The following is a 25709-nucleotide window of genomic DNA, read 5'->3' on the forward strand; positions in this document are numbered from 1 at the left end:
TAATTATTCAAACAAATATTTTTGAATTAAAGCAGTCGATATTTTCTATATATTTGAATTAAGCTTACAAACTAATGCAATTAAACAAAATCACTTAAAATTATTTTTCTATTTAAATTAAGTATAATGTTTTCTCAGTGTAGTTTTCTAATAAATATTAATTAACAGGGTTGTTAGTTTTTCTATTTAAAAATTCCCTGACTTTTTCCGGTTTTTCTTTCTTAAAAAAGACATGGAGTGGAAAGGTCGAATGTATCGAAAAGTATCGAAGTAAAGAATGGGCTTAAATATGGCTCCTTTCTTAAAAAAGACATGGAGTGGAAAGGTCGAATGTATCGAAAAGTATCGAAGTAAAGAATGGGCAATATCCTTTCTTAAAAAAGACATGGAGTGGAAAGGTCGAATGTATCGAAAAGTATCGAAGTAAAGAATGGGCAATGAGAATGTAAAATATAAATAGAAGGGTCCTTTCTTAAAAAAGACATGGAGTGGAAAGGTCGAATGTATCGAAAAGTATCGAAGTAAAGAATGGGCAATGAGAATGTAAAATCTTAATACACGGAGAGAAAAATCAAGCGTTTGTAGTATGGAGACTTCTTATGCTAATTTTGTATGAACGTCCTGCTAAAGAGGCATGTTTTTATACCTCAGTTGCATGAAACATATACTAAAAAAGCATGGATCTCTTGCAATCGTAGTATACTGACGTCCCATGCGTTACAGGTAGAACTTTTATGCTGATAACGTAGAAATTTATACTGTCACGTCCCAGGTTAGGTACAATTTAATTTTAAGAGAGGGCGAACTTGTTCTTGCTTTGACTACTGAAGTAGTCACCTGGCAGATAGGAAGTTTGGCGGTTGAATTCAATTAATAAAATATATTTCACTTAGTTTTTATTTAAAAGAAGGTAAATTGTTTAATTATAAATTAACAGTCTTAATTAAGTCCTTTAATTTTAACAATATTGAACTTATAATTTCTTTCACAAGAAATACGTCTGATTAAAAGAAGAGAAAGAATTGATCTGCCTTGGCCTTCAAAAGCCACTTGAAAACCTTTGCTGAACTCCCCCTCTAAGGCCCTTCTAAGAGAAAGTGGGGATAAAACAACGTGCGCATTTTCTAGTCCACTCTCAAAAGATTTACTAAGAAAAGATAGAAACTGAATTTTCTGTTGCATTCTATTTTTAGAATCTTTGGTCAGGCGACTTAAAATGAATCCTTTGTATATCTCGAGTTTATGTTTACTTCCAAATTTTAGAGTTGTTTAATAGAAAGAGGCTTCAAGAGTTCTTTGAAATTGTATAATATTATATTATGTTTGAGATATAATTTCATTTATAATTGGAGTTTAGTTTAAATAATGAATTTTAAATAATATAAATAGTGAAAATAAAGAATATAATAAATTATAATTTATAATTTATAATTGTAATTTTGCAAAATATGATTAATTATTAATTATTTATATTTGATTTTGAATCTTCCCGCGTTTTACCATTAGGGTAGAGTTCTCAGCAAAGTTTTCGTATTTCTGTTGTTAGAATATGAAAGTGGCGTTATTTACATTGTTAATTCGACGATAACGTCACAATACAAATACAGCAGAAGTTACGCATATTGCGCATGTGCATTCTTTTACGAAATAAGCTTAAGGGTACGGTCCCATGCTGAGCAGAAAACAGAATGCAAAGCAGAATTTCGTGAGTGCAAGAGAGATAGTCAGATATCACTATCCTTTCCACTCTCACGAAATTCTGCTTTGCATTGTGTTTTCTGCTCAACATGGGACCGTACCCTAAAGGCCTACGCAGAATAGAATCTTTAACCGGAACCGCAATCGTAACCGTTAGCGTAAGAATGAGTTAGAGAAGGATAAACAATATACCTATCCTTCTTTAACTCATTCTTACGCTTACGGTTACGATTGCGGTTCCGGTTAAAGATTCTATTCTGCGTAGGCCTTAACTGTCCATACTACAAACGCTTGATTTTTCTCTCCGTGTAGAAGGGTGTTGTGACGGCAGGCCTAAATTCACGTAATTCTCCACTAGGGAAAAACACTACGTAACTCTTCGTACGGAAGAAACTAGGTAATAGCGCTAGGATTCAAAATTAATATCAATATAATAATTGAATTTTAATGTAAAATAAAAACGCATGCATTTATTTGCTTATTTCCGTAAAGAATTTTATCACATGCAAAAAATCTAAAGAACGAAATAGAATGGCAACCAAACATGTGCTGCTTTTTGAAAAGGAATAATAGTTAAAATTACAGATGTTGAAATAGTCTGCGAAAATGAGGCAAATGTCACGTAGGACACAAAAAATTAGAATTGAAAAGAAACAGAGTTTATTTCTATAAAAAAATAGCCTTTTGAGAAATACATATTTCCGAACTTCGAAACCGTTGGGAAAACCCAAACATGTGGTAGCAATAAAGAAGGGACCGTGGGACTCGGGCCTTACTCGAGTCCCCGGTATAAAAAAAAGGGTATTGTATCGTCAGGAAAAACCTATGACTCATCCTTCGTATATAAGAAAAAGAAATGAGCTTTCTATTTAATTACAATATTCAAATTTAATATGAATTTCACATTCCTAATTCTATGTATGTCACTAACAATTTTATAAAACAACGATTATAAATTGATTACTGTTTACCATTTCATTACTAGTTAAATAATTTGATACTCTTAATTAATGATAAAAGTTTTAATCACATATATAGAATTTGTTAATTAATTTATTGATTCATTAAATAACAATAATAATAATAAATAATAATAATAATAATAATAAAATAAATAATAATAAGTTGTATTATAATACAAATTATCTACGTTATTGTAATATCTTATTAGTAATTCAAAGTTACCATGATTCTATGGTAATTAAATATACAGATGCAAAATGTAATTATCATACTCCGAATGAATTTAACTGCGAAACCGATTATTATATATTTGGTAATTGACGAAACAAATATTAATTAACTTTATATATTGTTAATGTTAAATTTAAATAATGAAAAAATAGTATGAATGTGTAAATAACTTGTAAAATAACACTCCGTCAGGGTTGTATTGGTCACAGGGAAGTTCAAAGGAAGGGGTAGTCATCCCCTCTACTCAACGCGCGCAGGGTCCTATGGGGACCCATGGACCACAGGATCTCATCTCGTCAGATATCTCCGAGCACTCTTACCGATTACTTGTAATCTCTCGGCTCGAACTTGTAACTTTTACTTATTACTGTTGATTAAAGTAACCAATTTAAAGTATTTCTTGTTGTAATCATTATAAAGTAGAATTTGAATCTCCCACCTATTTACAGGGTACACTTTAGTGTTTTAGCAGTTGAATTCCCCAACATTTTAATATTCAAAAATCCCTATTTTTGTACTTGGGACGTGACAGGTGTTTTTAAAATTGTTTGTACATGTGAAGGTGGCGCTGCAGTCGTATGTTTGTTACGAGCGACTACCATCTTGCTCGTTAACTTTCGATATATCGATTCACGAGTTATCGAAGCGCGAAATTATAATATTTCGTTAATAAACTTAATTATTTTTAGTATTTTCTCACGACTTTAGACAAATATTGACGAGACTGAACAAGAAAGTTTGACTATTGTAAAATATAATACTTTACGGTTTAATAGTATCCAAATTCTGAATATGTATTTGAAAATCAACATTTCTTAGAATTGCCATAAATCAAGTAGAATATCGAAAGAAAATGTAATCTCTAGTTTCTTTAGAGTCATATAACCGAGAAACCCTCGAAAGAATATAAAAAATATCTCAAGTGTCCTTTTCCATAGGACAATGCAACATATGTTTACCATACTTGTGACCATAGAAATGGCTTCGAAAGTCACGTACACATAGACTTTCATTATGCGACGAACCTTCCCAGATAACAAAATGCGCGTTGTGTGCTACTAATATCATCTGCACGCGTGCCGATTTATCCGCACTATGCGCGTTCACTGGACCACTCAGATGCGTCATCATATGCGATCCATAACTGTCGCATATTGTGATGGGCACATGCGTGACGGTATAATGCGAATAAATTATATTTATACTTCAGCCTTATTTGAATTAAATAAAAAGAAAAGATTATTGACATTAGTAATTTTTTTTAAATTAAAATGTTATTTATAAAAACGATTTTAATTTAATATTTCAGTACAATTTTGGAATTGAAATTGTTAAAAACTTCCAAATTCTTTTTTTGAGGTTATATCTAATACAACAAAAATATATATGTACTTTAAACAAATTAAATTTAACTTTCTTATTTTGCTGCAGTACTAAAAATTAAATCCACAATAATTCCTCACAATAATATCGCAATAAAAAACAATAAAAAATGAAATCACAATAAAAACTTATTTTGATAACACACCACAAACAATGCTGTCGCCATTATAAAATGTGTGATTGCCGATACGGGTGGTTGTGCATCATTAATTGCGTGCGTATTAAGTGCAGTTCACTGCACACGCATTCACAGCATTCGCACTGTGGATGGTAAAATGCGTATGGATTGACTCTTCTAGCGAGTCGCACTTGTGAACGGAACATGCTTATCATTTTGTATCACAGGCGCTTACGAAATGCAGTTCACAACACTCGCATTATTACCAGCGTCACAGACGATAGTAAGATGCGTATATGAACCGACTCATCTGGTAAGTCGCAGTTAGTGCAAGAAACATGCGTTTAAATGCGACGCACGATTGTTATCTGGGTTAATTATCAATTGTATAATATGAACGTTATGAACAATTAACAACAATATTATATTGTTATTAATTATACAGTTTGAATGTATTATATGGAAATAATATTATTATATATATCTACCTATATTACAAAAAGATATCGCCGCCGCCGCCGCCGCTGTTTCAAGATCCTGTAAGGGCGCCCTATCCCAAAGGGGCCGTCAAAACTTATGTCAAAATTGACCAATTTTTTTACCTATAGGTCAAAAAGAGGATAACGGCCTCACATTACGTCAAAATCTATGTCTAATTTGACCTATTTTTTGACCTGTAGGTCAAAAAGAGGATAAATAACAGCCTCACATTACGTTAATATAGGTCAATTTTGAGGGCAGTTTTGACCTAGGCGTCAAAATTTGACAAAGAATTCAATTTTGAGGGCAGTTTTGACCTAGACGTCAAAATTTGACAAACAATTTCCGCTACCCTCAAAATTTAGGTGAATTTTAAGGGCAGTTTTGACCTACGCATCAAAAATTGACAAAGAATTCCCGCTACCCTCAAAATTTAGGTCAATTTTGAGAGGGCAGTTTTGAGCTAGACGTGAAAGTTTGACAAACAATTTCCGCTACCCTCAAAATTTAGGTCAATTTTGAGGGCAGTTTTGACCTACACATCAAAATTTGACAAAGAATTCCCGCTACCCTCAAAATTTAGGTCAAGTTTGAGGGCAGCTTTGACATAGACGTCAAAATTTGTCAAACAATTTCTGCGCGCAGACTTAATGATGAGATGAAGTTTGGCATCTGACCTAACAATGTAAGGTAATTTTAAAATTGTGTTTGCTCTTACACCTATAATTTTGACCTAATTTTGACGTTTTATTTTTACTCCCTCATTTAGTTACGTCATAATCTATGTGTAATTTGACTTTTATTTAACTACAACTTAAAAAGGGACAATAAAGGACAATAAACGTATCTATGATACGTCAAAATCTATTTAAAATTTAACGTCTTTTTAACCTATAGGTTAAAATGGGTCAAAATATATGTCAAAGTTTAATCTAATCTTTGACATATAGATAAAAAAGGTCCATAACGATTGTTACATTACGTCAAAATCTATGTGTATTTTGTCATGTATTGTATGCAATTTATTAAGATGCATTGATATTAAGAAAAAATTACTTTAAATTTATAAAAATTAAAATAAATATAAAAATAGAGATAGGGGGTTGGCGCGCGAAGCGCGCAGGGGGGCGAAGCCCCCCTAGTATATATATATATTATATTTGTAACGTATTAAAATAATTATAATATTATATCATGATATATTATCAATTTGGTTATCGTTATAATTGTTGTTTATATTTAAATATGATGAGTGCAGTATATGAGATTTATTGTTACTAGATATGATGTAAATAATTAATAATTGTGTAATTAGTATGAATGCAAAAGGGTCATGTTCACTTGTTGTGATACATGTTTTCAATACATAGAGTATGTTTATAAGTGTATTAGTGCAATGCAGTGTAAGTGTTGTGATTCTGAACGTTCTGAACACTCCATAGACTTTACAAACTCTATAACAGAGCATGCGCAAAGATTCTGCCATGGACCAAGGGCCAAATCATGATCCAAGTAACAAGGTCTCGCCAAAGTCGGGCTCAATTTTAACTCGGTTCGCGCACCATAAAAAAGCCGACCAATCATAGCGATTACCTGAAGCGACGACCATATTGAAGCGCTAAATTTTGAATCAAATACAGAAACAAATTTAAAGAACATAAAGAATAATAAATTAAAAGTAAAATAATTCTTTATTAAATATTAATATTTTTTATTAAATACTTATTATTAACTTGATACATAACATTCACATATATTTATTTATATATTTAAAAACATTACATTTATCTCTAATGCTGCAAGAACTGAAGGGACAATTTCTTTTCAATTTTCAGTGGATAAATGATGAGATAAATTTTGAGCCAGATTAACTAAGACAACCTTTTTTTATTTTTTGTATGTGTTTATATTTTCTCTCTTTAATAAAAAATTAAACTAAAAGAATTATGCAGTCACAAATATACAGTCACATATTATTATTATGCATATCACTTTTAACTTTCAATATATATACTGAGACGAAACTCCAGTAAGGACTAAACTGCTGCGTGGCACAGATTCACTTCGGTACAGAATTTAAATCATTAAAAGGTGATTAGTTGGCCACGTTTCTAGGTGAATCAGAGTATTTTCACTCTATTTTCACCTGGAAAACCTTAAAAATTTAGGGAATATTATAAATCTGAAAGAAACCTGGAAGAGCCAGTGAATGTTGCTTGGAATCTTGAAAATCAAATTACTATTTATTGCAATATTTATTATTATTATTAATAACTTTATATTTATTAATATTAATACTAATTAAAAATAATAATTATTATTAAAAATAAAATAACATTCATAATAATTTATTAATATTAATTACCATTTATTGTAATATTTATTATTATTATTATCAATAATTTTATACGTATTAATATTAATAATAACAATTAATAATATTTATTATTAAAAATAAAAATATATTAATAACAATAACAATCTTATTTTCTGGATTTGAAACACATTTAAAAATACGCGGCTAGACTTTCAATATGGTCGTCACTTCGTCCGCATTCTGATTGGTGCTTGGTTCCACGTTTTTTTTGCCTGCGCGTGGCGAGACCTTGTTACTTGGATCATGGGCCAAATGCTCTCTTACCAAATCAGTTCTACTTTGGAGTTCTTTCGTAATGTACTTCAGAGTAGTCCCAAAAATAGTTATAAGAATAACATCAACTTGTGTAATGTTTTGACTTTAATAAATGTATTGGGTTTACTCGCGAATTTAGTTGGATTAATGATTAATTAATATTATTAATTATTAATTGATCCTTCTTATTCGTGAGGTTTTTCCCTCCGTTTTAACGGAAATTAACTTGTTTTATTTGAATATTTCCGCCTTCCTTTTCAAAGGATTAAACCAAGGGTGTTTTCGACGTTGACACTCTGGGGCCGTATTCTCGAAAGCATTCGACAATTCTCGCATGCGTAAAATGTCGAATGGTTAATGTCGCATGCGACTCTGAAAGTCTATTCTCAATGACCGTTCGAGATAGGTTGTTCGAAAATTTCCGTGTGCGACATTCATACATTGTTGCCGTCGTTTCCAAATACTTATCTGCCAATCATAATTGAGGAGGAAGAGAACTTGACATATGAGAAAAATACAAATAGTTATCGAGAATAGCTTTTTCCATCTCGAATGGTCTGTCGCATGCGACATCTAGGGTCATCGATTCGAGAATACGGCCCCTGAGCGCTCTGAAAGTACGAAACGTGGTTGGTTGGGCTAGGGGAATTCTGAATGTTGATTGGCTGAACTTCAAAATTCATAGTTTTATGCTCTGGTTTCCACACTCTGTATCGCTCGGACCTTTGATACCGAGCGATACAGAGTGTGGAAACCAGAGCATAAAACTATGAATTTTGAAGTTCAGCCAATCAACATTCAGAATTCCCCTAGCCCAACCAACCACGTTTCGTACTTTCAGAGCGCTCAGAGTGTCAACGTCAAAAACACCCCAAGATTGAACATCAAATCAAATCGCGGATCTTACGCCTGCGCGTAAATAACGTAACTCCGCACGTAACATGTTATTTAAAAAGAGCGCGAATATATAAATTTTATTTTTGTTAAGAGAAAGTACTCATAATAAATCTTATTTTGCATTGTCAAAAAAAACGTCAACATTTCAAATATAAATAAGCAAATTATTAACTGAAAAAATTTGAATATTATTATTAATGAAATAATGGACTTGGACAATGGACATATAAAAACTAGCACCGTAGACGGCCGCTTGCGGCCGTCGGAGGAGCTAGTCATGATAAAATATGCATTTAAAAATAGTGTAAAGTTCGTTCGCATTTGAAGTTATGATGGAATTTCCGATTTTTTCATCATTTTCCCTGACTGTTTCCGGTTTTCCATATACTTTTGTATTTCCCTGACAATTCCCGGTTTTCCCCGATTTCCAGACCTGTTTTCCATTTGTATGAGAAATTATTCTTATACGATGAACTTGTTACATTAGTGTTATTATCCATTATTGTGTTCTCTATTTTTAATATATATTTTTTTTACTGAAAGAGCGTATTACGTGGATCAACAAAAAAATAGAAATAAAGAAAAATTGAAAAAATGTTTTTACAATTGAAATTTCCTCCGTATGTCATTATTAACTATAATAATCGTCGTATTCATTCTGTCCAGTCTGTCCACACCTGAAGTTAGTCATGGTTATTCTTTTGTTTTTTATTCGTTTTGATAGAAAATAGAAATAAAATATAAAATAACGATTTTTTAACAAAATTTATGCTTTTGTTTTTTATATGTTTTGATAGATAATATTACATTTCTTTATTTTGTTTGTATTTTTTTTTATTTAATGATATTATTTTTATTTCTCAAATAATTCAAGAAAATATTTTTATTAATCTAAAAAAATTATTAATATTATTATACTATTCATTATTTCCTTTGATTCTAAAAAATTAGCATTTTGTAACAAACATTTTAGAAAATTAACAAATGTAAATCCTGTAAAATATTTTCTTTTTTTTAATATGAAAAACTTTATTACTTAACAAAATTTTGACTTCTTCCTTGACTCTAAAGAATATTCTGATTCTCTCTAAAAATGATTAGATACTCCAAAAAATGTTCCATTACATTTATTTACGAATTTCTTAATTCTAAAATTATTTAAAAACATCAATTACTTCTTTTCTAAATAAATTTTAATCATTATTATTTTCCCACAGGAATAAATTATTTTTAATAATTTTTGAAAAAAGTTCTTTGAGAATTTTAAAATCCATTTGTTTACGAAATTTAAATTATTCAGAAATTCTTCAACTAAATACGAATTAAAAAATAAATACTTCAAATAATTTCAGAAAAAAATTCAATTAAACTTTTTTAAAATAATTAATTCTACAGAATTGTTAGTTATAAGTATGAAAAATACAAATTTTTAAAGAATCTGATTTGGAACCATTTTAAAATTTAATTATTTCTTAAAATTCATGCTATAATGCTTTTAATATTCAATTATTATGTAGAACTTTAACTGAAATTCATTTTGAAATAAATTTTTATTAGAGAATTCAATAATTTGAATGCAAAAATAAATAAATTATTGAATAATTAAAATTTCTTAAAATTTAAGTCTGATAAAGAATTTTATCAAGACATTTTTAAATTAATTTTTTAAAGGCACAAATATGAAATTTTATGCAAAGTTAGCAAAGCAGTGATATATTTTGTAAATTTCAATTTTTAACGAAATTTTTTAAAATTTTTTAATTATTTTTTGTGATTAAGTATAGTTAAGTGATTAAGTACCAGTTTTTATTGTTAATAGGCATTATTATTAATTATCTATTAATACTAGGAGAAACTACACGCGCGTTTTTTTAGCTGTCACCTGTAATAATTTCAAAAGATAACATTTTTGTAATTTTTCATAAATTTTTCGAAGAATTTTTTATTGAAATTTTGTAAAGATAATCGGATTTCTTTTGAGTAATGATAATAATAATAACAATAATAATAATAAATTAAATACTTTGTTTGGCAGGCGTGACATTTACTACTTATTTATATTATTTATAAAAAAAAATTTAAATACAAATTTCATAAAATTCAATTATTTTTTTAATTTTTAAATAAAAAATTATTCCAAAATAATTTTTTCTCGATAGTTTTTCAAAAATTAAATTATTTAAGAAAATTAATTTTAAATCTGTAAAGTCTAATTATTGTTAAAGACAGGAAGAGTTTGAAATATATAAAATCTTTTCAATGCTCAAGAATAACATTCAGAATTTTCTTATGAATTCTTGAAATTGAATATTATTCCAGCACTTTTGACAAAATTTTCTGACTTTTTCCTGATTTCCCTGAATAAATTTAGAAAAATAGTGATTTTGTGTAGAATTCTTCTGAATAATTGAATTTTTGAATGTTAATGATATGAAAATAATATTAATTAATTTTGACTAGAAAACTATTAGAAACAAAATAACAAATAAATAATTAATTCTAATTAAATGTAATTTATTTTTGATAATTAATAAGTCAAAAATAATGTAATGAACATATTTTTCATTATCGTCTCATTGGCATTCACGCTTTCATTAATTTTCATGTGACATGTAATGTAAAAATTAAATTATTGTTATATATATGTTAAAAGTGAAACAAGAAACTTCACGCGCGCGTTATTTGTGCTAGTTCTATTAATAATTTGAAAAGAATGTTAGAGTTTAATTTAATTACCATGACACAGAAACGAAATGTTCATTTTCTTTATTGATGTTGCACTGTATTATGAAATCAGCTTTTAAGACATAGAGTCTCGATGTACAAAAATACAAATTTGAGAAAAGAAATTTTCATCGTCGTTGTTTAAATTAATATTGATTAATACACTGAGAGACCTTTGGGACTGTAGCGGAACAACGTATGTGACAGCAGCTCCACTATGGTTTTGGTGCGCTGCGGTAAAATTTTGGGCGCGTGACAGTCCCAAATGTTGGTGAGCAGCTCACCGAAGTAGTGGGAATGCGGCCTTTGGTTTGCAGCTGAACAACTTTGGGACTGTCACGCGCCCAAGATTTTACCGCAGCAACCCAAAAGTATAGTCCTGTAGCCTTCCTCCAAAATGGTCAGTAGCAGCCTATCGAAAGTCTGCTGCTGACCTAAAGGTCTCTCAGTGTAGGATTAGAATAGTGTTCCGTCGTGAGGTGGTGGGGGAGGTGGAGGTCCTCTTGGTGGGAATGGAGGTCTGAATGTAGGAGGAGGTGGTGGGGCATTTTGCGATACGGGAGGTGGTGGTGGTCTCCAGCCAGGTGGTGGCCTTGGGGGTGGTGGCTGGAACTGAGGAAACTGCCCCTGAGGAGCGCCCATGTTCCACGGTGGCGGTGGTGGCATCATTCTTGGAGCATTTTGATTTTGCCCTCCGGGAATTGGCATTGGCGGCAATGGTGGTGGCATGCCTGGCGGCAGTGGGGGATGGGACATGTTCATGGGAGGCAGGGGCGGCGGTGGAATTGCAGATGGGAATTGTGAGGACGGGGGAGGAGGAACTGGTGGCGGCGGCGGATGTCCCATGGGTGGAATCGGAGTGCTCGGAGGTGGCGGCGGTGGAACCACCATGCCGTGATGATGGTGCATCATGTGATGCTGAGGATGCTGAGGTGGTACTTGGTGATGATGGTGATGATGGTGAACTGGCATTGGCGGCGGTGCCAATGGCGGTGCGTCGGCGAACAACTGATGAGGTCTGTCCGCTTGACTCAGTGGATTCTGTGCTGCCAATAATCTCTCCGCGGCACTTCCGTGTCTTTCGCCCTTAGCATCACGTTTGAATGCATAGGACACCGAAATTGGACGATTGCACAGGTACTGGCCGTTCATGGCTTCAATGGACGCATCTGAGGCGTCGAAAGATGCGAAGTTGATGAAGGCAAAACCCTTCGAATTTCCCGTCTCTGGATCTCTCATAATCTGCAAAATTTCATTATTTAAATATCCATTTCTTTAAATTTCTTTAATTTTTTTTAAGAAACTTAGAAAAAAATTAGTTTAATTCTTGGGACATGTCCCGAATCAAATTTAAGTGGATGTCAAAGTTGATACGATTTTTTAACAGAAAATCTATGTAAAAATCGGGACTCAAAAAGTCACACAAATTTCATTTTATATTTCCCTGACCTATTATTGATTTCTAAATTTAACTACCTATTAAAACTTCAAAAGTTGAATAATTTTGTTAAATAAATATTTGAATTTATATATTTATTTTTCTACAGAAATTAAAATTTAAGAAATTTTAATTTCAAACCTTGTAAAATTTAATTATTTCTAAAAATTACCTTTCGAAATTTTATTATTTTCTAGAATTTTTAACTAAACTTCTTCTTTAAATCAAATATTTTTAATAATTTTCCAAAAGTTCTTTGAGAATTAAATTATATAAATTGAAAAAATTTAATTTTTTAAAATAATTGTAACTTTTTTTAGAAAAATTTTAAGGTGAGTTATTAGAAATATGTAACCAAAAATATTTTAAATAATTGATTTTTAAAAAATTATATTAAGAGTCATTCCATTATATTTCGACTAAAGTCGTTGCCGACTAATTTTAAAAAATTGTAATATTTTGCAAGAATGATTTTAAAGATATTAGGATCACCGAACAAAAAAAATTTTTTAAATATTTTTTATATTTATTGTAAAATAAGCATTAGAGCTGTGCAAAATTCGAACCGAACCGAGTTTAGTTCGGTTTTGGGGCGCCGAAATGTCGAATGTCGAATATTCGACATCCGAACTGGGCGACTAAAATGTCGAATTTTAGAATTCGACATTTTAGCGTACCAAAACCGAACAAAACTCGGTTCGGTTCGAATTTTGTAGTAACTCGAATGTCGAATATTCGACATCCGAACTGGGATAGTTTGAATGTCGGTTTTTCGACATTCGAACTGGGCTAGTTCGAATGTCGAATATTCGACATTCGAACTGGGCTAGTTCGAATGTCGAAAAACCGACATTCGAACTAAGCTAACTCGAATGTCGAATTTTCGACATTCGAACTAGGCGAAAAAATTCGAACAGTTCGGTTCGAATTATTTTGCACAGCTCTAATAAGCATCTAAAGTATATGAAGTCGTAAAAACTATCACATTTTCATCTATTAGAAAATATTAAAGAAAACACATAATTTACGATAAAAACGTAAAAAAATAATTAGAATTTATTAAGAATGAATTATTTTATTATTATAAATTGATAGAAACAATTATTAATAAGAAATATTAAATAAAAAATAATTTTAAAGTTTACATGGAAAATAACCTATTTTTGCAAATTTCATTCACTAAATATGAGAAAGAGAAATCATTAAATTGAATAAAACCTTATGAAATATAAAGTACCTGTGATTAACTTTTAATTTTTCTTATCACTTTCTTCCTGTTTTCTTCACAAATATTAAAAAATAAGCAATTAAAATTGGCACTTTGCTTATTTTCACGATTTTCAAATGTAAATAACTTCTGCCCAGAAAAATGAAAAATCACGAAAATTGGGCAATAATTAATTCATCACTAGATACACTCACTGGAAATAGATTTTCTTTGGTCCCGAAGCTATTTTCCGAAATAATTAATTTTTAACTTTTTACTATTTCTATCAGGTTAATACATGTGATTTCTTTAAAACTGAAGTTGGTTCAAAACGATTAAACAAGAAGAGCTAACTTCGTCCTTTAAAAAACACATGTATTAACCTGATAAAAATAGTAAAAAGTTAAAAATTAATTATTTCGGAAAATAGCTTCGGGACCAAAGAAAATCTATTTCCAGTGAGTGTATCTAGTAATGAATTAATTATTGCCCAATTTTCGTAATTTTTCATTTTTCTGGGCAGAAGTTATTTACATTTGAAAATCGTGAAAATAAGCAAAGTGCCAATTTTAATTGCTTATTTTTTAATATTTGTGAAGAAAACAGGAAGGAAGTGATAAGAAAAACTAAAAGTTAATCACAGGTACTTTATATTTCATAAGGTTTTATCCAATTTAATGATTTCTCTTTCTCATATTTAGTGAATGAAATTTGCAAAAATAGGTTATTTTCCATGAAAACTTTGAAATTACTTTTTATTTAATATTTCTTATTAATAATTGTTTCTATCAATTTATAATAATAAAATAATTCATTCTTAATAAATTCTAATAATTTTTTTACGTTTTTATAGTAAATTATGTGTTTTCTTTAATATTTTCTAATAGATGAAAATGTGACAGTTTTTACGACTTCATATACTTTAGATGCTTATTTTACAATAAATATAAAAAATATTTAAAAAATTCTTTTTGTTCGGTGATCCTAATATCTTTAAGATCATTCTTGCAAAATATTACAATTTTTTAAAATTAGTCGGCAACGACTTTAGTCGAAATATAATGGAATGACTCTTAAAGAAATTCGTAAAATTCTAAAAATTAGTTTTTTAAAAATAGTTTTAAAAAATTTCAAAAGGAATAATAATTATTTTCTCTTCTAAAATGTTGTTTATTTCCAAATAATTGAAATATATTTTGTGTGTGCTTGTTTCTAGGTTATAGTGGTAAGAAATTGGAAGAGAAAAACCAGAAAAACTCCTCCAATTAACAAATTAATTTTTATATTTTTTTTTAGTATTATATCATTACTGATTAATAGCTGCAAGAATAGTTACGCCCCTCGTTTTTTTCGACATAAAAAAAAATTCGTGAAATCGCTTTAGTTCGGAACAGAATCGAGTTACAGCAAAATAATACATGGCAGCTACAAATATAAAATTGTAGCTAAGAAGTCAAGTTTTCAAACGGTCCTACTCATTTTTTTATTTTTTTTTAAATACATTTTCTAGACTCAAAAATCCAAACAAGAATAGTAATGCCCCACCCTACCCTTTATATGGAGATTTTTCATTAAAATTTTAGAGCTGTGCAAAATTCGAACCGAACCGAGTTTTGTTCGGTTTTGGGGCGCCGAAATGTCAAATGTCGAATATTCGACATTCGAACTAGGCGAAAAAATTCGAACAGTTCGGTTTGAATTATTTTGCACAGCTCTATAAAATTTTTAAAAAATCAATTATTTTCAAAAATTTTAATGAAATTAATTCAATTATTGTCAATAAGAGTTTACAAAATTTCAATTATTTAAAAACTTTTTAATTATAGGTATTTCGAAGTTTGTATTAGAAAAAAAGGTTTGAAACCTAAAAATGAATCAGAAACATTTTTCGAAAGCTTACCTTTGGTGTTTGGAGTATAACACCGAAAGCACTGAATGTGTCATAAAGTAATTTCTCATCGACTTCGGGATCTAGATTTCCAATGAAAATATTTGCCCCCACGTCGAGATTCTTCTGATGAGCCGAAGCCTTATTAACTCTAATAGGTTTCCCATATAATTTAATCATGTTCATTATCTTAATGGCATAATCGGCATCCTCCTCGCCCATAAATTCGACAAAGCCATAACCTTGATGCATTTGTGTTACTCGATCCTTTGGCATGTGTACATTGACTGTTGAAGAAAAATCACAATTTAAAAATTAAAAAATGTCCTTATTTCGGTTAGAGGAAAAAAATAAACAGCTTTTTTGTTATTATAATAATCTTACCGACAGGACCGGCCTGAACGAAAAGTTCCCACATGAGAGACTCGGAGACTTTGTCGTCCAACCCACCGACATATATTGTCGCATCTGTAAAACAAAAACAGCAAAAATAAGTTTAAATTATAATCGTCATTTATTTTAGTCTTAAGTTTATTATCTATGTTAATTTAAATATCTCATTTCTGTAAAACTTTATCATTTTTGTGAAATTAATTTCAAATTAAAAACACAGATACTTAAAATATTACTAAATAAAGAATATTCTTTATCTTATAATTACAAAAATTTAATTGACGTAGATTATAAAGTTTGTAAATGTTTAACATAACCTCAAATTCCTAATAACTTTTCTACCATTTTTAAAACATTTTTTGACAAGTAACAATCAGTTTACTATATAATGTTTCACTTATAATTGAATAAAACTTATATATACTAATAGAATTCTACAAATTTGGCAGTTATTAAAGGGATAATAATGAGAGCACTTTACCTAAAAGCTAGGACATTGAAGCTCTCACTGAATTGATAATTAAATAATAAATTGAAAAGACAGATAGAAAATTGATTGTTAACAATACTTAGAGAATAATTAACTAAATTTTTCTTGAAAAATACCTTGATTTCTTTCTGCAATTGGGCCGGCTGCCATTATTTGAAACAAAACGTCAACCGACTTGACGGACTTGACTAACTTGACAACTTGTTGACAACAGTCAACACCAGGAAGGAAGAGTCAACACCAGTCAACACTGACAGTCAAGCTCAAGTTATAGTTTCTCATTTGGCTAACGTTGCTGAAAAGTTGATTTGACTTCAGTTGAGTAAAATGCGCATGCGCAATAAATTAGGAGAGAAGTTAAGGCCTAAGCACAATAGATTCGCGAAAGTCGTTCGCGAACGCAAAGCATGAGTTAGAAAAGGGCAGAGATATATTTGTGTCCTTGTCTAACTCATGCTTTGCGTTCGCGAACGACTTTCGCGAAACTATTGTGCTTAGGCCTTAAGTGCCAACGCTGAACATTTGAGAATTGAGGAGAGAAGTTTGAACACTAGATTTTGGAAGTTTTTGAAAATTTTATTGATGAACAAAAATTGAGAAAAACATATTTAAAAAAATCTATAAGCTTCTTAATTAACTTTCGTTTTTCATTATAAAGTTAAAAAAATAATTCGACACAAAATACTGGACATAAACGTATATTTTTTTACTTCATGTACAATTGTACAGAATTGTTTCTTTTATTCTACTGAAAGAAAATCCGAAATAATATTGAGTAATTGTAAAATTATCATAATTTAAGTAGAATTAAAATTTTCGAATAATTAAATTTTTATTCAACTGTCAGATTTTCTATAATTTATTCTAATAGTCAAAGAATTTTTTTTTATAACGTCAGTTACCAAATTCATTTTTCTCAAGTCTCCTTTTATCACAAAATATAGTGGGAAAAAAAATTGTTTTTCTTTTAATGTCACTATAATTGTTTCAACAAGAATCTCTCCCCCTCAAATAAAAAAAATTATTGTAGGAAGTAAATTGATTTTTTTATGAAATGAAATTAACTACTTGACACGCGAAAAACTTGCATTTTATAAAATTAAAAAGTTTCCTATATATTTTACATTTCTTTAAAAAATACGAGAATCTAGAATAAGATCGTTCACAGTAGCAGATTATAGTAAATTTTATTACTGACACACATCAATTTTTTTTTATTCAATCAGATTATTATTTCATTCAATTCAATTAGAAAATAGCTAAATAAATATTTTCAGCTGACACATTTATCTTGAAAAATAAAACGCAAAATGATTTCCATCCTTTGGAAAATTTTTATGTAAATCAATGAATGCCAGTAGAAAATACTGTTGACATTTCGTTGTTATTTCAGTATTTATGAATTTCTTATACCAAGTGCCTGTTCAAGTTCCGCTCGTTTTTGTTGTACTTTTGTGTAGAAATATCGACAAACAGCTTCTTGAGCCCAAGGTTGATAATAGAATTCAGCTCTCCTTTCTTCTTCCGGATTACCAACAACATCCGTCATTGTTTTTAAGTCTCTTGTCTGCGATATTATCCATTTATTGATAAATTGTTGTGGATCTTTTGCGAAACTTAGGAAAAATTCACGATTAGTTTTTAATTGAGTTATTGTGTCAACTGTCTCGTGAATTTTATTATCCAAACTTTGAATTTCCTGTTGACTCGCAGTTGATAGTAGAAAGTTGTTCATTTGAGTTTTTAATGTATCATCGACTTCCACGTCAATGTCGTAGCATGCAGTTTGTTTCGTTTCTGTTCCTGAAAATTCATTATTTCATTTTAATAATAATCTACAATTTCAGGGTGTCCAGCGATTCTTTAAAAAAAAATTCAAGGACTTTTCAAGGTTTTCAAGGTGCAAAATAATTTTTTTCAAGGTCCATTTTTAGGGTACTAATTTTCAAAATATTTGTTATTTATAATCGAGTGTAATAGAGTAAGTTCTGTTTATAAGTTTTCCTTAATAAGTTTATTTCAAGTAAATTTTTACTTACTCTCTAAATTTAAATACTAATTTGATTTAGTGACTGACTTTTTTCTTTTGAAGAAGTAAATTTTACTAATAAATAATCATTTCTACTAATTTTTTAGTGAAATTTACTAATTAAAAAGCAAAAAGTCAGTAACTAATTAAAATTAATAAATATTTTCACTAATTAAAATTTAGGGAGTACTTATAAACAATTTTATAATTTCTACATACATACAATAGTTATTCATAAACAACTTTAAATACATTTAGTATTGTTGAATTTATCACATGGTAAAATTATATTAGCATAAATAAGAAGTTATCAATCCTCCAAGTCAATCAATTGACTTGGAGGATTGATAACTTCTTATTTATACTAACTTTAAATACAATTTATTGATAAAATATTAGAAATATAAGGAACATAGATTTAAGAAACATCAATTAAAATTGTTTTTAAATAATTGAATTCTTTTGGAAATTTCGATTAAAAATAATTGATACACAAATTATTAAATTAAGAAAAATTTTTGAAAATACATTGAAATTTTGCAATGAGGTTTATTAAAATTTTTGAAAATAATTCAATTTTATTACTTTTGAAAATAATTAAATTACTGCAAAGAATTGAATGCCAAATTTTAAAACGAATTTTATTAAATGAATATTATTAAAATTTTTGAAAATAATTGAATTTTATTACTTTTGAAAATAATAATTGAATTACTTCGAAGAATTTAATGCCAAATTTTGAAACAATTGATTTTTGCGAAAAAATTTATGCAAATTCTATTTTAAATAATTGAATAAATGTAGAAAAATTTTTTTTAAATAAGTGAAAGTTTGTGAAGAATATTTTAAAAAATTTGTTTAATAATTAAATTCTTTCGTGAAATTTTATTAAAATAATAGAATATTGAAAACCATCGAAGAAAGAACATTTTTTTAAAATAATTTGAAAATTTGCCATGATTTTTATTAAAATTTTTAAAAGTATTTGAATTCTTCTGATGAATTCTATTATTTATATTAAAATTATTGAATTTTGCAATGAATTTTATTAAAATTCCACAAAATAAATGAACTTTGTCGAAGATTATTGTTATTTACTTATAAAGATAATAATTGAAATGTTGACCAAAATTTTCATTTTGATTTTTTAAAAATAATAATTGAATTTTTGAGAAGAATGTAAAGAATTTTTAAAATAATTGAATTCTCGTGATTGATATTGTTATTTATGAAAATAATTGTATTTTGCAATGAATTTTATTAAAGTACCTGAATATAATTGAATTTCGGTGAAGAATTTTTATATTTATAAAGATAATTGAAATATTGACGAGAATTCAATTTAAAACATCAAGAAAATAAATCTCACTTTTATGAATTTTAATTTTTCAAGGTTTTGTCATAAAATTCAAGTACTTTTCAAGGTTTTCAAGGAGCAAAAAAAATTCAAGTACTTTTCAAGGTTTTCAAGGTTTTCAAGGTAGCTGGACACCCTGAATTTAATTAATTATTAAATATATGTAAATAAAATAAATATGTAAAAAATAAATATATATAATTATTAAATAATACAACGATTATTAATACAGATTAATTTTATCAATAATAAAAAATAATATAGAAAGCAGGCGATCCGAGGATCGACTTTAAGGGTAAAAAAAAGTCGTCTATTTTATTCAGACTTTTGTCACAATTTGATTTTCTATTAGGGTCATTCCAATGAAAACCGTCTAGAGCTGGTTGCTCGATGATTTTAAAAAATGATGTGATTAATATATAATATTCTTCAATAAAATTGGATTATATTTTAGTGGTTTATAGCCCCAAATATATTTTACATTCTTTTAAATATTTTTTTTAAATGTCTAACTGTTTATGCAGTCTAACATAACCCATTTTGCGAAAACTCAGTATAAATCATTAAAAATAGATTATAAATACTGATTTTTATTTTAAATAAATATATTTTTGCTAAATTCATTTAAATAAACGAAAATTATTTGAAAATAACTCACCAGAACAGATAAATCAGAATATTTTTGTACTTGCACAGTATAATAAACATGAATTTCTTTTTTTTATATCTTCTGTGGAGAAAAAGGAATTTTCACTAAACTTTTTCAAATTGATTTATTTTAAAATTATAAATTTATTTAAATTGAAATTTTTTTGGGACCTGTACTCATTAATTATTTAATAAATATGAAAAATTTTATAAATTTAACCTGATTTTGATTAAATTTTTATTTTCATGACTAGACTGAAGTTTGTTTTCTTTAAACGAACGACAAGGTGATGAACTTCAGTCCAGTCATGAAAATTTATTAAATAATTAATGAGTACAGGTCCCAAAAAAATTTCAATTTAAATAAATTTATAATTTTAAAATAATTCAATTTGAAAAAGTTTAGTGAAAATTCCTTTTTCTCCACAGAAGATATAAAAAAAAGAAATTCATGTTTATTATACTGTGCAAGTACAAAAATATTCTGATTTATCTGTTCTGGTGAGTTATTTTCAAATAATTTTCGTTTATTTAAATGAATTTAGCAAAAATATATTTATTTAAAATAAAAATCAGTATTTATAATCTATTTTTAATGATTTATACTGAGTTTTCGCAAAATGGGTTATGTTAGACTGCATAACCAGTTAGACATTTAAAAAAAATATTTAAAAGAATGTAAAATATATTTGGGGCTATAAACCACTAAAATATAATCCAATTTTATTGAAGAATATTATATATTAATCACATCATTTTTTAAAATCATCGAGCAACCAGCTCTAGACGGGTTTCACTGGAATGACCCATTATTCTGACTTTTCTCTCATTTCCAGAGAAAATTTTTACTTTTTCAAAAATAATAACTCCCATTCTAAGTTTTTATAAAATTCAATTATTCTCAAATAATTTTCTGATATTTCAGGCTTCGCACTCGATAATTAATTTTTAAAAAGTAGCAAAATGTAGCTTTAACCCTCTGCTGATGCTAACTTATCCCCACTCTATCGCCAAAGCACGTAACTCCCATAGTCCCCACCAGACGTCCAGAATGACGATTTTTGACGATAACGGTCGTTAGCATCAGCAGAGAGTTAAGACTGAAAAAAAGTAGTGAAAAGCAGCTATCAAAAAATTAAATTTGACAAATCAAAACTCTGGTTTTAATCGATTCACAATAGTTATTATTCAGTAAATTCCTGACTTATTCCAGATTTCCATAAAAAATATTCACTTCTTTTATTATCCTACTAATAACTACAACTCTATTGAAATAAATGATTAAATGAAGACTCGTATACTTGTAATCTCGCGGGACTTATTATGACTTGAGGGCATTATCGCACGGCAAATATCGCGGATAACTTATTTATTGCTTTTTGGGTTTTTGTAATAGTTACTTAATTAAAATATCGTAACTGTAAAAAATTAAAAGGAATAATAATATGTAGTTTTTAAAAATAAAAATGTAAATATCGCAAGAATTTGAATTAACAAAATTTATGCATTATAATAAATGAACGAATTCAATAGTAAACTAGTACCACAAGAAGAAAGATACTTGGTTTTATTATAATAATTTGATAAGTCTTATAATATAAAATAAAACTCTTTGATAAAATATTCTAAGGAAATTTTAATACCAGGAATTAATATTTTAAATAATTTCAATATAAAACCATCTTGACAATTTGAAAACAATTGAATCGTTTCAAAGAATTTTTTTTAAATTGTTGAAATTGTTTCTAAGAATTTTATTAAAATTTATGAGAATAATTTTTGTATTATTTTTGTATTTCAGTTTATTAGCTGATTTAAAGTAATGTAAATTCTAAAAAAAGGAGAAAGATCGCTTTGACTGTCACAAATCTAAAAAAAAAATATCCGAATAGTAGCAAATCGTAAAAAATGTAGTTGGTAATAGACTTTAGTAGATGAGTGCTAAAGCCTGTAAAATATTATATGTACGAATTACAAAGTTTCTAAATATAAAATTTAAGTTTCTTATTTTTATTGCAATCAGTAATTTACGAAAATATATTTATAATAAAAAATATTCCGTTCCATTGAACATTCAATACTTGTGGATCATAAAATACGAGCTTCATTTTAAAATTAATTTTATGTTTTACTGACACTTTGAAAACCAAAGTAAGAGTAAATTTAATTTAAAACAATTTACCTTCCACACTAATTACGTGATTGATGACTATAGGATCCGGTGGATGAAGTAGTGGATTTAAACGTGACGGAATTTCGGCAAATTTCATTCGAGGACAAGCAAAGATTTGCTCCAAATATTTATCGCAATTGATAAATTCCCTTTCGTGACTATCCTGAAGTTTGTGTGTCTTAATATATTGCCACAAAGCGGAAATAATAACAGGACGTGTTTGCGTGTGAACTCCAAGTAATCGCGCTAGACGTGGATCTAACTTGAACTATAATTCGAAAAAATTAAGCAATTACTTTGAAAATTCATTATCAATTTTGAATTAAAAAAAACTATATTTGAAAAAAATGAATTAATTAGTTTGAAAATCCATTACCAATTTCGAATTTAAAGAATTTTCAAACTTTGTTCCATGGATTTTAAATTTAAGTTTAAAAAATATAAATTTTACCTGCAAGGGCTGATAGTCAAGTAGTAAAAGAATAGTGCATCGGACATTTTTATCTCCTGGTCGCTTTACTTGGAAACCGTCTGTTTCTTGAGTTGTTAATGTGCGATGCCATTCAACTAGATGATTGTCAGGACCGTACAAATCCTTATCTAGTTCGATAACTAGGCTTTTGAAGAAGGACGAAAATTTTCTTTTCACCTGAAAAAATGACTTAATTACACTTTCGTCATTTTTTAAAAATTAGCAATATAGACTTAAAAGATTGTTTTAAAAATTAGAAAAATGAAATAAAAAGAATAAAGTAAAATAAAATTTGTTTACTTTTCAATGACAAATTTACCTTGTTGGGATCGTTTTTACTGTCGTCCAATAGTCTTCCTTCGACTCTAAGTTCCCAGGAGGCTACACAGCCCTCCTCGCCTTCACCAGGTTCCTTGGCCGGATAAAAAGTGTTCGAAATGAATATTCTAAGCTTACGTTTTTGCTTCATTGGACGTTTTAAAGCCTCCTGAATATCAAGACGCTTTCGCATTATTGTCGCGTCCAATTTACGTTCAAATGCAAGTAAATCCATGTACGCCTGTGATTCTGGCACCAAATCACGTACTTTTTGCGGTAGAATCTTGTCTGCCAATTTTTTCTTCTTCTTTGAAGTGGAATGTGAAAAATCACTGTTCCAAAAATACCTAAATGAGTTTTTGTGGAAATCATAGATTTAAAGATTAAAAAAGAATTTGGAAAAATTTGTGCATTTGTGCTAGGCCTTGATTTTGTTTTTATGAAGTCGACGTGAGTTTTTGTTGAAGGATGATCTATCTGTAAGTTTCAAGGAAAAACTTTGCGAATTTCAGTAGAGAATTTCTTTTAATAAATTATCTATAAGTTTTCCCTTGGTTAATAGTACGAGTTATTAGAAAGAAAAATATAGACAGTTTACGCATCTCACGCAACAAATAATGAAAGGAAATGAAACAAAAAAATAATAATGATTAAAAAATGAAACATACGGTTTTTGTTGGGACATTGGAATGCGCTGATCGTTACTTCTCTTTCCTCCTGGAGGATTTGGTATTGGTGCTTGGCGCATTCCTGAATATGGTGGATTTCCCCTCATTATACCACCAGGTCCGGAAACTGCATTTGACATTTGTGGAGGCGGTGTAAAACTACTTCTTTGTTGCATCTAATCATTTAAAGTCGCAGAATTAAATTACAAAACGATGTTTTTCTACAATAATTTAAAATACTTTTGTGATAAATTTAATTACCGGAAAATTTGGTCCCGAATATTGACGCAAATTCGGAGGTACTGACGGAGGTGGATAGCGTTGCGGAGGTGGGCCATTGCTTCCCGTGTTTGGCACAGGAAATCTCTGCGCCATGTTTATTTATTATTAACCTGTAACAAAAAATAAGTTGTCAAAATCCCGCAAATATTTGTAATTTCTAGAATAATATATTAAACCAAAAATTCCTTTTTTCGCACATATAAAATAAACTTTTCAATTCTCAAGATACATCCGTCAATACGATTTTTTCATAAATTTAAAAAATTGAAAATCACTAATTTTGACATTAAAAAATAAAATAATAAATTTACTCCAAAAAGTTTTCAAATTTTTTTGAAGCTTCAAAGTTAGCACATAACCTATAAATTTCTCACTGAATGTTAAACGAATATTCTAAATTAATGCAAGGGAATATTAAAAAAACATCTGTCTTTTTGTATTTAAAATACATTATACACACTTCAATGAACACAAGACACTTGGAAATTAATCGGAAAAAGAAAAATGCTATGTACAAAAATGACAATTGCAATCGCTCGAGTAGTAAAAATTTGATAACACTTGTGAGTATGCAGCAGTAATAATTGTAGAATAATTAATTTGAAACATTTACCAGTAAAAATATGAATGGATATAGGCATAAATGTGGATAAAAAAGCCAAAAGTCACAACATTAAAAAATAACCTATGTAGGCTTCGTTTTCGTAACGGATATGGTTGGGTAGATGAAAATCTGAATATATGACAAGCGCAAGAATTCTTGCTTACGATTGGTCCATATCATTTCACGGTAACAACCTCAACTAATCAGAGCTTTGCATTCCTCTGTATCGATCTTCACATCTGCTGTTTATCGTGATTTGCGTTCTGTTACATAAGTTACACACTGTGTGGTATGCATTGATAGAGATGAATCCACATACCAAAATGAATTGCACATTACACGCACTGTAAAAAAATCTGGTGTAAAATAACACGAAACTTGTAATTTCACACATCAAAATTATAGGTTGTACGTAGTAAATTTATTTCGTTCCAAAAGTAGTTTTACTATTTTTAATAATTTTACATTATACGACTATGTAATTTAATAGTTTTGTGTAAATTTACTACGTCCGACGTAGGAAAATTTGATCACTATGTCCGACGTGGTATTTTTACATTGCGTGTATTTCTACACTTTGACGTAATATTACGTCGCACGATCTGTACAATTACAT

At 28.9% G+C, this 25709-nt stretch overlaps 2 protein-coding genes across 3 annotated transcripts; both read right to left on the reverse strand.

Annotated features, from left to right (window-relative positions):
* Positions 1 to 11532: 11532 nt before the first annotated feature.
* Positions 11533 to 16816, reverse strand: LOC122506373 (splicing factor 3B subunit 4). Its single transcript, XM_043618506.1, has 4 exons — positions 16659 to 16816; positions 16044 to 16127; positions 15672 to 15946; positions 11533 to 12368 (listed from the first exon to the last, which is right to left on the reverse strand). Exons 1-4 carry the CDS (start codon positions 16690 to 16692, stop codon positions 11583 to 11585), a joined length of 1179 nt encoding a protein of 392 aa, XP_043474441.1. The 5' UTR covers positions 16693 to 16816; the 3' UTR covers positions 11533 to 11582.
* A 408-nt stretch (positions 16817 to 17224) lies between these two features.
* Positions 17225 to 25250, reverse strand: LOC122506374 (brahma-associated protein of 60 kDa). Of its 2 annotated transcripts, none has more exons than XM_043618508.1 (7): positions 25103 to 25250; positions 24469 to 24599; positions 24208 to 24383; positions 23541 to 23871; positions 23201 to 23398; positions 22759 to 23017; positions 17225 to 18345 (listed from the first exon to the last, which is right to left on the reverse strand). In XM_043618508.1, the coding sequence occupies exons 2-7, from the start codon at positions 24580 to 24582 to the stop codon at positions 17939 to 17941; spliced, it is 1485 nt and encodes a 494-aa protein (XP_043474443.1). In that variant the 5' UTR covers positions 24583 to 24599; positions 25103 to 25250; the 3' UTR covers positions 17225 to 17938. The 2 variants fall into 2 exon arrangements, with proteins under 2 accessions (XP_043474443.1, XP_043474442.1); XM_043618507.1 differs by having other exon boundaries at positions 23541 to 23886.
* Positions 25251 to 25709: the final 459 nt, after the last annotated feature.

This window comes from Leptopilina heterotoma, unplaced genomic scaffold (assembly GCF_015476425.1).
Source record: "Leptopilina heterotoma isolate Lh14 unplaced genomic scaffold, ASM1547642v1 Lhet_412, whole genome shotgun sequence".
NCBI lineage: Eukaryota > Metazoa > Arthropoda > Insecta > Hymenoptera > Figitidae > Leptopilina > Leptopilina heterotoma.

What these genes read in the sequence shown, in the direction of transcription:
- LOC122506373 (XM_043618506.1), bottom strand. Translation starts at nt 16,692, where the DNA reads ATGGCAGCCGGCCCAATTGCAGAAAGAAATCAAG. An exon ending in CGTTCAGGCCGGTCCTGTCG is followed by an intron (nt 15,947 to 16,043) that starts GTAAGATTATTA and finishes TTTCTTCAACAG; the next exon opens with TCAATGTACACATGCCAAAG. An exon ending in TTATACTCCAAACACCAAAG is followed by an intron (nt 12,369 to 15,671) that starts GTAAGCTTTCGA and finishes GAAATTTTGCAG; the next exon opens with ATTATGAGAGATCCAGAGAC.
- LOC122506374 (XM_043618507.1), bottom strand. Translation starts at nt 24,582, where the DNA reads ATGGCGCAGAGATTTCCTGTGCCAAACACGGGAAGCAATGGCCCACCT. An exon ending in GTAAAAACGATCCCAACAAG is followed by an intron (nt 23,399 to 23,540) that starts GTAAATTTGTCA and finishes TCATTTTTTCAG; the next exon opens with GTGAAAAGAAAATTTTCGTC. An exon ending in TTGACTATCAGCCCTTGCAG is followed by an intron (nt 23,018 to 23,200) that starts GTAAAATTTATA and finishes TTCGAATTATAG; the next exon opens with TTCAAGTTAGATCCACGTCT.